We start from the raw sequence: 13,494 nt of genomic DNA on the forward strand, positions 1-13,494 counted from the left end.
CTATGATATTGATGATTTCTGTGACTGTATATTGTATGACAATATATCTTTTTCCTTTTTTGGAGGTTTTACAACTTACAGATTTTCATGGTGATTTGCCTTTAGTAGAATATACTAATTCAAAATCACCATGTAACTCGCTAAAAAGTAAGATATTTCGTCAAAATTAACGGTTGATTTATCTCTCCCTTTAATTAAAACTGGGATGTGAAACTTAAGAACATTGAACTTCATTAGTATAGGTTAGTTGTAAAAAGGCATAGAAGCGAAAGGAGAAAAGTACTACTCATAATAAAGGCACACTTATCGAGGAAAGACTGTATTAGGAGGAAAGACACTCTGTAATGGTATAAGGAGGTAAATAGAAATAAATAGACACTACACAATAAAAAAACTAATATTTATTGATATAATTAAAATAAAATTGGTTTAAAAAGCGAAATATTAAAATTTCGGAGTCTTGGTCAGACTTGTATATTCAAACATGGATATTGTTATATGTTCTAATGCTGTTATAAAAAATAAGCTGATTACCATCTTTCTGATACCTTAAAACTGATAAACAGTTAATTTATTAAGTTTAAAATTCAGATACTTACCGATTATCTAGTAGCTCCCGAACTATTTTCATAAAATTTGGGAAATACGATATATCCCAGATGTTTGAATATACAAGTCTGACCAAGACCCCGAAATTTTAATATTTCGCTTTTTAAACCCATTTATTTTCATTATATCAATAAATATTAGTTTTTTTTTATTGTGTAGTGTCTATTTATTTCTATTTACCTCCTTATACCATTACAGAGTGTCTTTCCTCCTAATAGTCTTTTCTCGATAAGTGTGCCTTCGTTATGAGTAGTACTTTTCTCCTTTCGCTTCTATGCCATTTATTGCTACCAGAAGCAGCACCTTAGATTAATATTTGGGAACCGATTTATGATTGTATAGGTTGTATCCAATATTATACATGATACAATAGCAACTTATATTAAGTATTAATTTTCTTGTGCGGGGGATAATATACATTTCTCGTGTTAGTTGTGAACAAGGCAAAGCACAAATAGTGATTCTGCATGGTGATCAATAGACCACTATTTTGCAGTCTAGGCTGAGATTTCCACCCACTGAACACAATGGATGGTAGAAGCCAATAATGGTATCCAATTGCAATTACTGCAGGTTTTCATGATGCACTTTCTAAAGATGTCTTTGAGTAATTCATTGATCTGATAACTTTGGTTTAAAACTAAACTGCCCCTAATGTATAGGAAAAGCTCCCTTTGTAATATTTTGGCAAGGCATGTAATTTTACAGAATGACCATTCTAGTCTTCTAGAGCTGCAAACAGATGCATTAATCTCTGTCTGTAGTATGCTAACCTTGATATATGCAGCTCATATTGTGTGTAGAATATGATTATACTCTATGGAGGCATAACCATGAAAAACTGTGAACGTTAACTGCAAGCAAATCAGTCTTGCTGTCAATACTCTAATCATATAATGTAAAGCATGTATCGGATGGTAACTTTTCTTAGTTTTGCCACTGTAATACATTATCTCCTTTTCAACATCTTTCTGGAGGTTGCAAAATATGAGTATTGGTTACACAGACATAGGCTCTCAGCATGTCATGTGAAGTCAGAGGAGGGGATTCGAAGGGTAAGGAATTTACATTGCACAGAGCTAAGAGGGGTGTTCCAAAGGCTATCTGCTCACAACATCATGGGCCATGTGATTGTGGTTGCTATGGTAGTCTATGACACTGTGCTGAATTATAAATCATTAATGACAACCTAAGTTAGTGTTGGCTAACCTGTGACACTTTAGGTGTTGTGAAACTACAAGTCCCAGCATGCTTTGTCAATATATAGCAGATTATTGCTGGAAGAGTATGCTGGGACTTGTAGATTCACAACACCTGGAGTGTCACAGGTTAGCCAACACTGGCCTAAGTAATGGTAAATACCAATATTCTTCTCATAGCCTGCCCCAATGATTTATGTATCATGGGATTGCTACTTTAAAGGCTATGTTTTGCTTCCATTTTGGAAATTGAACATGAAATAATAGCAAATTAGAAAAGCATTAATTTCAGAGAGTTATGCTTGTCTCTGCTATATACAGATGGATAAGCTTCAATTATAATTAATATAAGTATGGGTTTTCTTAGGTTAGGCTGCTCTTTTGCACTATCATGCATCTTTTGGCAAGGTAGATGTCCTGTCTGACAATATTGATTATAGATACTCCATTGAGTAAAAGTAAATTGAGCAGGCAGCGTCCAAAATACACAGCTGTCCTGCAAACACTGCTGATCACTAATAGGATCCATCCTCCTACCCACTTACATCTCCCGCTTTGATTATTGTAACCTCCTTCTCTCTGGCCTGACCTTGCCCCTCTTTAGTCTATTCTCAATGCCGCTCTATCTTTGCTGTCCTTCTTTGCCAGTTGCTACACTGACTCCCCATGCCCTACAGAATTAAATTTAAACTCTTCACCCTCACCTTCAAAGCTCTCAATCAGTCCTCCCGCCCCCCCTACATCTCCAAACTCAGCTCTGCCCACCTACCCACACTGTTTGCTGCTCCCTCTGCTCTTTCAGTGGCCGCCGCCTCACTACTTCATTAATTGTCTCTTCCCAATCCTAACAATTTTTCAAGCGTGCCCTTAAGACTCATTTCTTTATTCAAGCTTTCCTCCTAACTCCCTAGTCTCGTCTTTCACACCCACTCCCCCGATTTCATACCATGCTATTTGTGTCTCCCCCTTTCCTTTAGAAAGTAAGCTTTCACAAGTAGGTCCCTCCTTGTGTTCTTCTACTATTCCATTACCCTCTATACCTGTTGGATTGCTTCCCTAGCCCTGTCTTCTTAAGCTCAGGCCTCCTCCTTACTGGTCACTACCATCACTTTCGCTCATTGTCCCGTAAATAATTTGATTTACATTAATGTCATCTTTATTTTTTTTACCTATAATGTCTGGTCTTTGTGGTTTTTGTTCATGTAACATGCTATGGATCACTGCTTTTTGTATACATTCTGTACGGCGATGCAGACTTTTTGTGGTGCTTTATAAATAAAAGATAATAATACATCTGTGTACTTTTAATCAAGGTTTTAAGGTGTTTACAAAAACAAATAGGTTTTTTTTTTTTTTTTTAAAAAGTACATATTAATTTTTAATAATAATAAAATGCGTATCAAACACGTTTGACATATTTGTGTTTTGTACTAGTGTTTTTATATGCTTTCCAATGCATTGAAAACATAGAAATTTATCAAGTAATGTTTATAAAAATCAGTAACTGGATGCATGTAAAGCACATTTAAATCCCATTGTGTATGTACCCTTGAAAGTGCAATCCCATCTAAAAATGAGGTGTTTCTTTAATAAGTTAGTAAGACACATGGAGTTTATTTTTCCTTAGGGTTTTAACACTGCTGCTATTGATATGCTAATGACTGCCACCTCACTACCACACTGGTAACCTCTTCTCACTCCCATTTCTTGGAGTTTGCCTGGGCTGCTCCTCTCCTGTGCAATGATCTTCCACGCCCTATCAAATTAGCCTCTTCTCATCAACGCTTCAAACAAATTTCTTAAAGCCTATCGATCCTCCTAACTCCTTTTGCCTCTGTTATCTTCCCCACTTCCCACATGATGCCACCCTAATTGTGTCTTCCTCTTCCTTTTAAGAAAGTAAGAGAAAGCACAGAAATTTCTATTAAAAAAAGTTATTTTACAACATTCGAATTAAACACAAAATAACCACGGGAAAAAATAAAAAAACATGCTGGTATAACGGTATCTTCTGATACAGAACACCTTCACTCTAAAACAGCAGGGGACTGACTTACCACAGTGCAGGCTCAGCAGGAATGAACCTGTTGGTTGAGGTTGAAACATGCCCCAACCTGCCTCGAGTGACATCACCTTTTGGGAATGCTGACAGCTACTATTGTTTCAGAAATTCCAGAAAAGCAATCAAGAGGGGCAAGTGGGCCTTACAGGGGTAATTTTTATGAGGAATTTAATGGTGCTGCTTACAATTCCAAAAGGGAAACACCTGGTGTTTAAAAACAAAAAAGTAATTAGTTATAATTTTGAAGAGAATTTTAATTAAACATTAAAAACTCATACAGGTAATCAAAATCCCATTTTTCATTCATAGCCATTTAAGGATCAATTTTTTAAAAAAGGGACATGTTAACTCCTCTGCTTCAGGTTGATATTGCTTATTGAACACACATTTTTGTCTAAAAATTCTCGATTTTTGAACTAAATGATTTTTTAGTGACTGTCAGGCAAGATTGATAAAAACGTTTTATTTCTGGAATCCCCATATTGTGATTGACAAAGGATAAAAATTTCAAAGTGATATTTTGGATTAGACATTGAGATGTGAATTTTTTTTGAGACATATCTCACTATAACGGAGAATCAGGAGTGGCATTTCTCAGCAATTTTACATAACTTTGACCTCCTATGTCTCAAACTATGAGGCCTAGAGAAGATATATTTTACATGGGTTAGTAGATATGTGGTAGTATCAAGTGTACAAAGTTTCATGAAAATGTGGGTCAGTGGGTGACATAATTAAATTTTTCTGGGTGATTTGACATGGAATGACCCATTGGCCACACTGATTGAGAGCCAAGCATCGGACCACTGACTGGCATAATGGCCAATTTTGTGTCAGTAACTTATTGACATCTCTACATGGCTTAGACAACAGCCATTTGCTGTTTCAACACATAATGGTTACAAAGTCATATAGTAAGATTAGTTAGAACATTATGATAAGATAATTGTCATGACTAGTTGTTTATGTTGATCCGGAGTTCCAGATTATGTGCCATACAAATATTTATTTTGAATTAATCTGAGTTATTTATCTTCAGCTGGGTATATATTGATACATATGTGTAATTCTCAAGAATAAATATGCACTACTTCTCCTGTGCAGCTACCCACTTGTAAAATTCCCTAACAGAATCTTCATTAGCCTTCCCATCTTTAAACAATCTCTGGAAACTCATCTCTTAGAGCTTACCCTACTCCCACCTTTACTACGCACAATAATGCATCCTCACAATTGTCCCAGTCTCCACATTGAGCTACAATCCCTTTTCTTATTTCAGCTGTGTCATTTTCCAATTAGATTGTAAGCTCTCATGAGCAGCACCTTCCCTACCCTTATTTTTATATCTACATTTATTTTGTTGACCTCCCATTGTCCAGTGCTGTGAAGCACTGTGGTACTTTAAGCTGGGTACACACTGAAGAATTTTTCCGAGTTATCAAACGATTATACCTACGACTGAAGGTCCGATCAGTCTGGCGTCTCATGCATACACACTGACACGATTTACCTTCAGATCTGTGCTCTTCATGTGGTCCTTTGTCTGGTCCTCTCACAATATGTGGTACGGTCGGATGTCGGCTGATTTGTCCAATTATTGGATGAAAATCCTGTAGTATGTACCCAGCTTTACTAATCCTTTAGATAATCATACAGATATTGGATCTCTTAACGTCTTCTTTCTGGATGACTAGTTTCCAGATAACCCCGTAAATGATTACTGCTATTTAGTAATGAGTTCATAAACGCATGCATAACTGAAAGTTGGCTTCTATAGTCACTGACGAGCTCTGCTAAGCAATTTAACGAGGGACAATACTGGGATCAGTGTGTAAAAATATACTGGTAATTTTTATATGTAATGTAATATATTTTACACATGGTTCAAATGATGGAAATAATGCCTAATCCGGAGTACCCTTAGTCCCAAGTCCAATAACTGTATGTGGTGTTTTTGGCTAGTGGTGCAAGGATAAACATGTAAGTACAACTAGATCCCCTTTAGATAATAAAACTGTTACTGTACTTTTTGGCTTTAAATTTAATTTTTAAATGATTCAGATAACTCTATTGGAAGGATCCATTAATTAGCACATATCCAATTACATTTTAACTGATTTAACAAATTATGTGTTGGGTGAGGAGCAGTATTCATGCTTTACAAGTGAAGGGTGTTGTATTTGGCAAGCCTGTCTAGCTGCCATATCACAACTTCTTCCACTTTATACTGGTGTTTTAAATTTTTGTTATCTAAAAATGAGTTTGTGTCTCATAGAAATACAGTTCCCAACACCTTGAGACAGCCAATTTGTTTGAATGTTACCCTTTAGTATGTAGTACTTGTGGAGAGCTATTAGTCCTTCATTAAACCTTTCCATGGATAATGGCCACATAGTCTACATAAAAAAACAATTATTTATAATCGTAAAATTTCTCTGTTTCAATCAATTGCAAAGTTTAGTTATATCTGATTACGTTATATATTAAAAACTGTATTATGAGATAGTTTCACTGAATATGCATATGATTAACAATGCACATCTATTAAGCAGAGATGTATGAGAATCTCCATTTACATTTTTCAGTGGTGCAGTTACTTAGCATTGAATTAGTCATTGTACAGTAAGACTGTAGCAAAAGATAAAGCAACAATTTCAATAATTTTGGTCGGCATGTTTATATTAATGAAAGTTGCAAAATGTTTTCATAAAATATACCTTTTATAATTGCATTTCATGACCATTCCTTTTTTTTTTTTTGGAGTATATTTATGATTAAGCAGAAATGAAAGGCAAACCTTTTTAAACAGAATCATAGGTTTTCTGCATCCTGAAGGTCTAACCATTTGTAATTATACATTCCTGTCAATCCATAATGTTTGTTCCTGAGGCGATGCACAGAGAAGTTTAAGGTCTTGGAAAACATGTCTTAAAATGTTAAAATGTCTTTGCGTTGTATTGAAGTTTACATTTATTCATTCACCCACCCACAGACCAACAAAATATCTAAACTGAATATGAATGTGGCTGCAACATTTATTCTATGTAATAATCTGATTTAATAGAAGAATACATATTTTGCATTGTTGGGGGGGGGGGGGAAGAAGTATTTCACAGTTATAAGGTCAGAGTGTCAAGATAAGTATAAGCTTACACTTTAGTTCATGACGTATGAATTACTGCAAAGAGAAAAATTATAATTTGCGTAGACTGGCTTGATAAATATTCTACAATAAACAAGTTACTAAAGGAAGATGGAACATTATTTAAGAGAGATTTGATTTCTTCTTTTTAGGACAGTAGAGGGTGGAATAATATAGATTGTAGTAGCCGGTCTGATCTAGGTGAGGTCTGTGCATTTAACTACACACACAGGCTACTTATGTCCCAAAAGAAATGGCAAAATTTTTACTGACCGAGGATATCATGGTAAGAGAATCATGTTTTGTGTCAAATACACGGTGTATACATTGCTTTGTGAGCCCTGTGGCTGTGATGGACATTTTAGCTTACCTTGCTTTGAAAAGATTAGTAGTCATTGTTGTCTGGCTCCTGAGATTTAAAGTTTTGTCGCATAATCGCAATGATCAACATCACGTGTAAACATTGCATTGTAAGTTTGTGTGTGTAGTTATAAATGTGCACAGTTTTATGTTCATATTTGTATGCGTATATAAATAGTAGTGTTGTTCCCCCATCTTTTTAGATTTTTAGCTCATTTGAACAGGGCAATCTTTACATTTTGTTTCATGTGATTGTATGTAACATGATCCCCTCAATGAATAGCACTGTGCAATATGTCGGCACTTAATGAGGAATTATGTATATTTGCAGACATATGTGTTTGATTTGAAGGCTCACAATTTTAACCCTGGCCATATTATTGTGTTTTGAAAACTGAAAGCTTTAAGGGTTACTTTTGTTGAAAATGACCCATTGATTGTTTAGATTTATATGTAATAAGCAATAGACTAAATACTTCCGCACTAAAGGGCACTGTAGATGCATGTGAATATTTTAACATTTTTAAAGTCCATGTGATTAATCTTTCTCCCTGTTAAAATATATAACAATGTGCACATCTCCACTAATTAACATATATTGTATTTTGGACCTCTCTAGTTCAGTGAAATGGTTGAGAGTGATTGATCTCTATAATAAATACATGACTAATATGAAAGTTCCTCCTTCCTTGCTAACTGTTGTCCAGTTATCATATCGGCAATCCATCTCCCTCTGATGCTTGGTGTCTTGTCGTACACATTTTAGGGTTTGCTTTGTGATTTCAATGTGTATAGTATCTATGTATGTAAATTTACACTGGTGTTTATACCCACTTCATGCACTTATTTTACCATCTAATGTAGAATTACTTATGATTACTTGTTAATACTGCGGAAGAATGTACTTGCACATTGTAGACCGTATATCCCACTCCTGTCTGTTGCATCCTCCTACCAACTCTTCATATGTGAGGATTGGACAAGCATGTCTAATTATATTGTTGCTTTACATGTCATTCCATACTGCATCAGTCTCTCTAAGGCACTTGCTTACACATTTTAACACACAACCTAAAATGTGTAGTTTATACTCTTAACTACCACAGCTGGTCAATGTAAATAAGAAGGCTGCAAACGGAACGCTTATTAGGACTCTCCATTACAGGATTTTTTATGCATACTTTTCAGTCTTGTCCTACTTAATGTGTTCTGAGTTGTGTTTTTTTTTTTTTTTTTCTCATTTTGTTTTATGGTGGTTATATAAATGCATGGATTATAAAGCAGGTCAGATTTTTATCAAACTGCTTGGATAAAGTGAAGCGGTTATGGTGATGTGTGCTCATTTGCAATGTTCCATTTAATTGTTTTATGTTATTAACCGACTGATGTATTTCCTTCCAAATCCCTAATTGACATTGCTGTTGGACATTGTATATCCTGTTGCATCATTATAATAGTTATGTCACTAATAATGGAAAGCATAAGAGGTCTGTTCTTGCATATATTTTTTTGAATTTCTGTTTATTTTGTGTGAGTGTCTATTAAGTGTGTGTGTGTGTGTGTATATATATATATATATATATATATATATATATATATTTATATTAGTGTGTGTGTGTTGAATTTGTGTCTTTATTGCTCATGACAGGAGGCTGGTACTAGCTTAGATCAAATTTCAATGTGCACTACTTTTGGCAGGATCCTTTCAGAATATTTTAGTAATCGAAAAGTAGATTGTAAGCTAAGCAGTTCAGGGAATTATCATACTTACTGCCACTGAAAAATATAAATTGTACATGTGTATGATATAAAAAACCATATATTGTATCAATATGGTGTTTTCTCTAGCCACTAAACGTGATCATGAAGACATTCCAGAACTTTGCAAGCATCGGAAACAAACTGCTTCTTAAATAGAGCTGTAAGCTTTTTGAACTTTAATTGCAGCTTAAAATCAAAATATACAATGTTGCACGGGTCTATTAAATTTTTTTCCCTTCTGTTTTTTTTTTTCTGTAGAAAACTGCAGAGTAGAATCTTGCCACTTACTGTATTCTGACCTAAGGAACACTGCAGTCATGGAGAATGGACCGGATATGGCAGAACAACCGGTAACCTTTTTTTTTTTTCTTCTTTCTTCTTTCTATAACATGAGGTCATTTATGAGTACAGAAATACACAAGCTATTTATTCAGTCTTTTTCACTTTATTTTTCTTTAAATACTAAAGATGTTAATAGTGAATAAAATGTTATTGGTTGCTAAAAAGCTTAATACTATGTTTAGTAGTAGTAGTAGTAGCTGCTTAGTCTTGTCATTGTATAGCACTTATCTTATTTTAGCATTCTTGTTTTTCAGATATTTTCTTTGTTCATATACCATTTCCCCTTCCTTCCTTCCTACATTTTAAACTACACTTAAAACATTGGACAAATGGTCAGGTCTGTTTTCAGAAAATGAAATATATGTTCTTCTATAGAACAGGGGAATGATACTAAAATAACTAAGCTGTTCATATGTTGCTAGACTGAAATGGCCTAAATTAGTACATTTAGTAGGTGGCCAATATCACTAATAACCTTGGACAACGCTTGTCAGCATAGACAAAAATCCTAAGTAATTTTCCAACTGTAATGTTTAAACTGTAAACTCTAAATACCTACGTGACTGCCATGTACCTAATTTGTAATCCTTATATTTAATAAGAATAACATCCTTAACCATAGTAATTTAATAAGAAACACTACATAAAATTGAAACTGAAATGGCCTGAAAGATGGCTAACTCCCAGTTAAAGAAAGGTTTGGAATCTGTATCTTAATGTACTGTTACATGGTTTGACTGTATTGCCTTTTTTCAACCTTGTCATCTTATATGGAAAAGCAGTGTTGATCCACAGAAAGGGAAATCCCCTAAGTGACAAGAATAAATTACTTCCTCACCCCATAAATGGCACTCTGATTAATAACCCTGGATCAACTCTCGCGCAACTCAGGTATTCATAATGGCTAGAATTTGTGTTAAATGCTGAGACCAATATTTGTAAAGATGGTAGCAGTCTTTAATTGATCAAATAACACGGAGATGAGAGGAAGAGGATAAGTGTTTGTAATTGAAATTTTATTAAGGCCTGAAAATCGATGCAAGGCCGCAATCCACCGTCTTTTTTTGATACAAAGAAACATGCAGCCCCTACTGGGGATTTAGAAGGTTTAATAAAACCTTTTTTCAGATTTTCCTCCACATACTCTTGCATGGCCTTGGTCTCCGGACCGAAGAGTGAATACAACCTCCCTTTTGGTAATTTAGAGCCTGGAATCAAATCAATGGCACAATCAAAATGAAGATATGGAGGCAGAGAGTCAGCCGCTTTTTTTTAGTGCACACATCCCGTAATTCGTGGTGTTGGGGAGGAAGTTGCAGAATCCGCAGGGGCAAGGTCAAACAGGACTGCGAACAATTGGAAATCCATTGAGTAATCTCCCCTGCAGCCCAATCCACTACTGGGTTGTGGAGGGAGAGCCAAGGATGGCCTAATTAATGGAACAGAAGGACAATTAATGAGGTAGAAAGACAGGATTTCAGAGTGAAGAGCACCCACAGTTAATTGCTGCCAGCCAATGGACCTCCATCCAAGCCACAGATAGTGATAGCAGAATCAAGTTTCACAGAAGGGATCCTAGAAGAATGAGCGAATCCGTTGTCCAGAAAGTTGCCAGCGGCACCACTATCTATAAAGGCTGAAACAGTAACAGAGCATTTTTCGAGGAGATGATCTGCAGACCTAGGCAAAACTTCCCCCTTATTCCCTAGGCCTGCTCTTTTCCCGATTTGTTAGGGCAACAGCGAAAAACGTGTGATACCAAAGTATAGACAAAGACCTTCGGTCCGTCTTCTGATTTTTTCCTCTGAATAAAAGACTGTATACTCCGAATTGCCTGGGCTCTTCAGTGTCCATTGATGCAGGAAAAAACGCAGATGAGAAAAAAGAAGGTACCTTCTTTTCCACCTTCCTTTCCTTGATCCGTCTGTCAATTTTGATGGCAAGCTGCATGAGGGTCTCCAAGGAAGTTGGAGAAGGATATTGTACAAGTGTGTCTTTGATCCGTTCCTACAAACCTAAGCGAAATTGACTGCGAAACGCAGGATCGTTACATTTGCAGTCAGTAGACCATCGCCTAAATTCAGCACAGTATTCCTCAGCAGAGCGCCAACCTTGCTTCAAGGCTCTCAGATGAGCCTTGGCCGAGGCCACTCCATCTGGATCATCATAGAGCAGACCCAAGGCATTAAAGAAAACATCCACCGACTGCAATGTTGGAACTCGTTGGAGCCAGACTTAAGGTCTATGACTGAGGATCACCCTGGAGAAGGGAGATGATGATACCGACCCTTTGCTGTACTGAGCCGGAAGACCGGGGTCTCGGGCAGAAATAGAGCTTACCGCTTTCCATGAAATTCCGGAACAAAGCTCTGTCCCCAGAAAACCGGTCCGGCAAATTTAATTTCGGTTCTGCTGCAGGCGCCATAATGACTTGTGAAGTCCTGGAAGCTTCTTCCTGTGCAGATAGCCGATGCAATAATTCCTGAACCATCTGGGACAGGGTCTGAATTTTACCAGCCAGAACCTGGACTGGAGTTGGAGTGGTCCCGCTCTCATCCATCCAGGCGAGTTACTCCTTGTAATTTAGGGCCGGTTATAATGTTGTTTTGAGAGGTCTCGTAATAAACTTGCATAACTAGCGGTAGAGGTCTTCGCCTATAGCTGACGTCTTTCCCGTAGAGTTGGATGCACTCGCATGTACTCGGATGCCCCCAGGTCTTAACTCTAGTGTAGTTCAAGTTTATTAACAGCACCACAGCGGAAAGGCCGGAGGAGGGGATCCAGATGATAACGGGTGGTCAGACGCAAGCCGAGGTCAGGGATCCGAAGCAAGCAGAGTAGTAGGGGACAGGCCAAATGGTCAGGGCTGGCAGCAAACGGGGAAGTCCGAATAACAAGCCAAAAGGTCAGGGTCACCAGAACGTAAGCAGAATCCAGAAACAGGCTAGGAGTCACAATGGGAGGTCCAATAACAGAGAGAGAGTATCCACAGGAACACTAGTAACAGGACAGGAGCAGGCCAGCAACAGACAAAATCTACGCTATAACTGGCAGGAAGGCTAAGCCCTCCCTGCCTTAAATACTAAATGCAGCCAATCGGGGACAAAGATTTGCATTACATGATTAGCCCCCCAAGCGGGGGGACGGACGGACGGGACTCTCAAGAAGATATAAAAAGAAAATAAAAGCATGTGTTCCCTTTATCTTTCCTGTACCTGTATAATTACACTGATTAATCCTTAAGTAGATCAGTTGCACATAAACGTGTACAATATAATGAAACTATAGTCTGTAAACTTGCTCTGAAATGTAAATTTGATGTTTCTAACTGAAACCTGCAGCTGAGGTTGTCATTAGCAAACTGCAAGGTAACAAATGAATTGGACTGGGTTTCTGCAGACCGAAAGCCATTTTACACAAGTTTTATTTTTATTTCCCCCGCGTTTATTCGTTTTGTTGCTTCACGATGCCTGACTTAAATGTATACAAAAATGTGGGAACCAGTGAAGAAAATTTAAACCCAAGTAAGTAAATATGAAAATAAAACTTGTACTAAATGAGACTGTACATGATATTACAGTTGTTGCTGCAGTGCATTTTTAAGAACGCTCCTTGTTTCGTTAAAGTGCTTCTGACACTTGTCAACAAAGTTGAAAACTTATTTTCTTCTCCCCTTGCATTTTTGGTTTGAACAAGAGAACGACCTGTTTGGTCACAGACTCATGTTTAAAAACACAGATGGTACACTACATGCATACTTAATTTTTTTAATTGTGTTTTAATAAAAAATGCATTGCAAATACTGTGTTCACAGCCTACTGCGTTTCACTTTATTTTTCAGTGGTTTCTTTGACACTTCTCCAAGTTAATGTGCACAGAGAATTTTTAATGCTATGCACTTTTGCATTCACTAATTTGAGTGGAAGTTGCCATATTTTTTTTTTCTCCATTGAGTTACAAAGACATAATCCCTACAATAAACTACAGAATACTGAATACTGCAGAATAATACATTTGCT

The 13,494-nt window shown here is 36.7% G+C and overlaps 1 protein-coding gene across 2 annotated transcripts in view; it reads left to right on the top strand.

The window, feature by feature from the left end:
* Positions 1–13,494, top strand: part of EYA3 (EYA transcriptional coactivator and phosphatase 3) — a 57,573-nt gene that overhangs the window by 10,358 nt on the left and 33,721 nt on the right. The window contains exons 2-3 of one of the 2 annotated variants that reach the window (XM_075195905.1): positions 9,221–9,293; positions 9,392–9,483. In XM_075195905.1, coding sequence (XP_075052006.1) covers positions 9,451–9,483 — 33 coding nt within the window. In that variant the 5' untranslated portion in view covers positions 9,221–9,293; positions 9,392–9,450. The remainder of the gene's footprint in view (positions 1–9,220; positions 9,294–9,391; positions 9,484–13,494) is intronic. The other variant, XM_075195904.1, reaches the window with a different exon arrangement.

Source organism: Mixophyes fleayi, chromosome 2, assembly GCF_038048845.1.
Source record: "Mixophyes fleayi isolate aMixFle1 chromosome 2, aMixFle1.hap1, whole genome shotgun sequence".
Lineage (NCBI taxonomy): Eukaryota > Metazoa > Chordata > Amphibia > Anura > Limnodynastidae > Mixophyes > Mixophyes fleayi.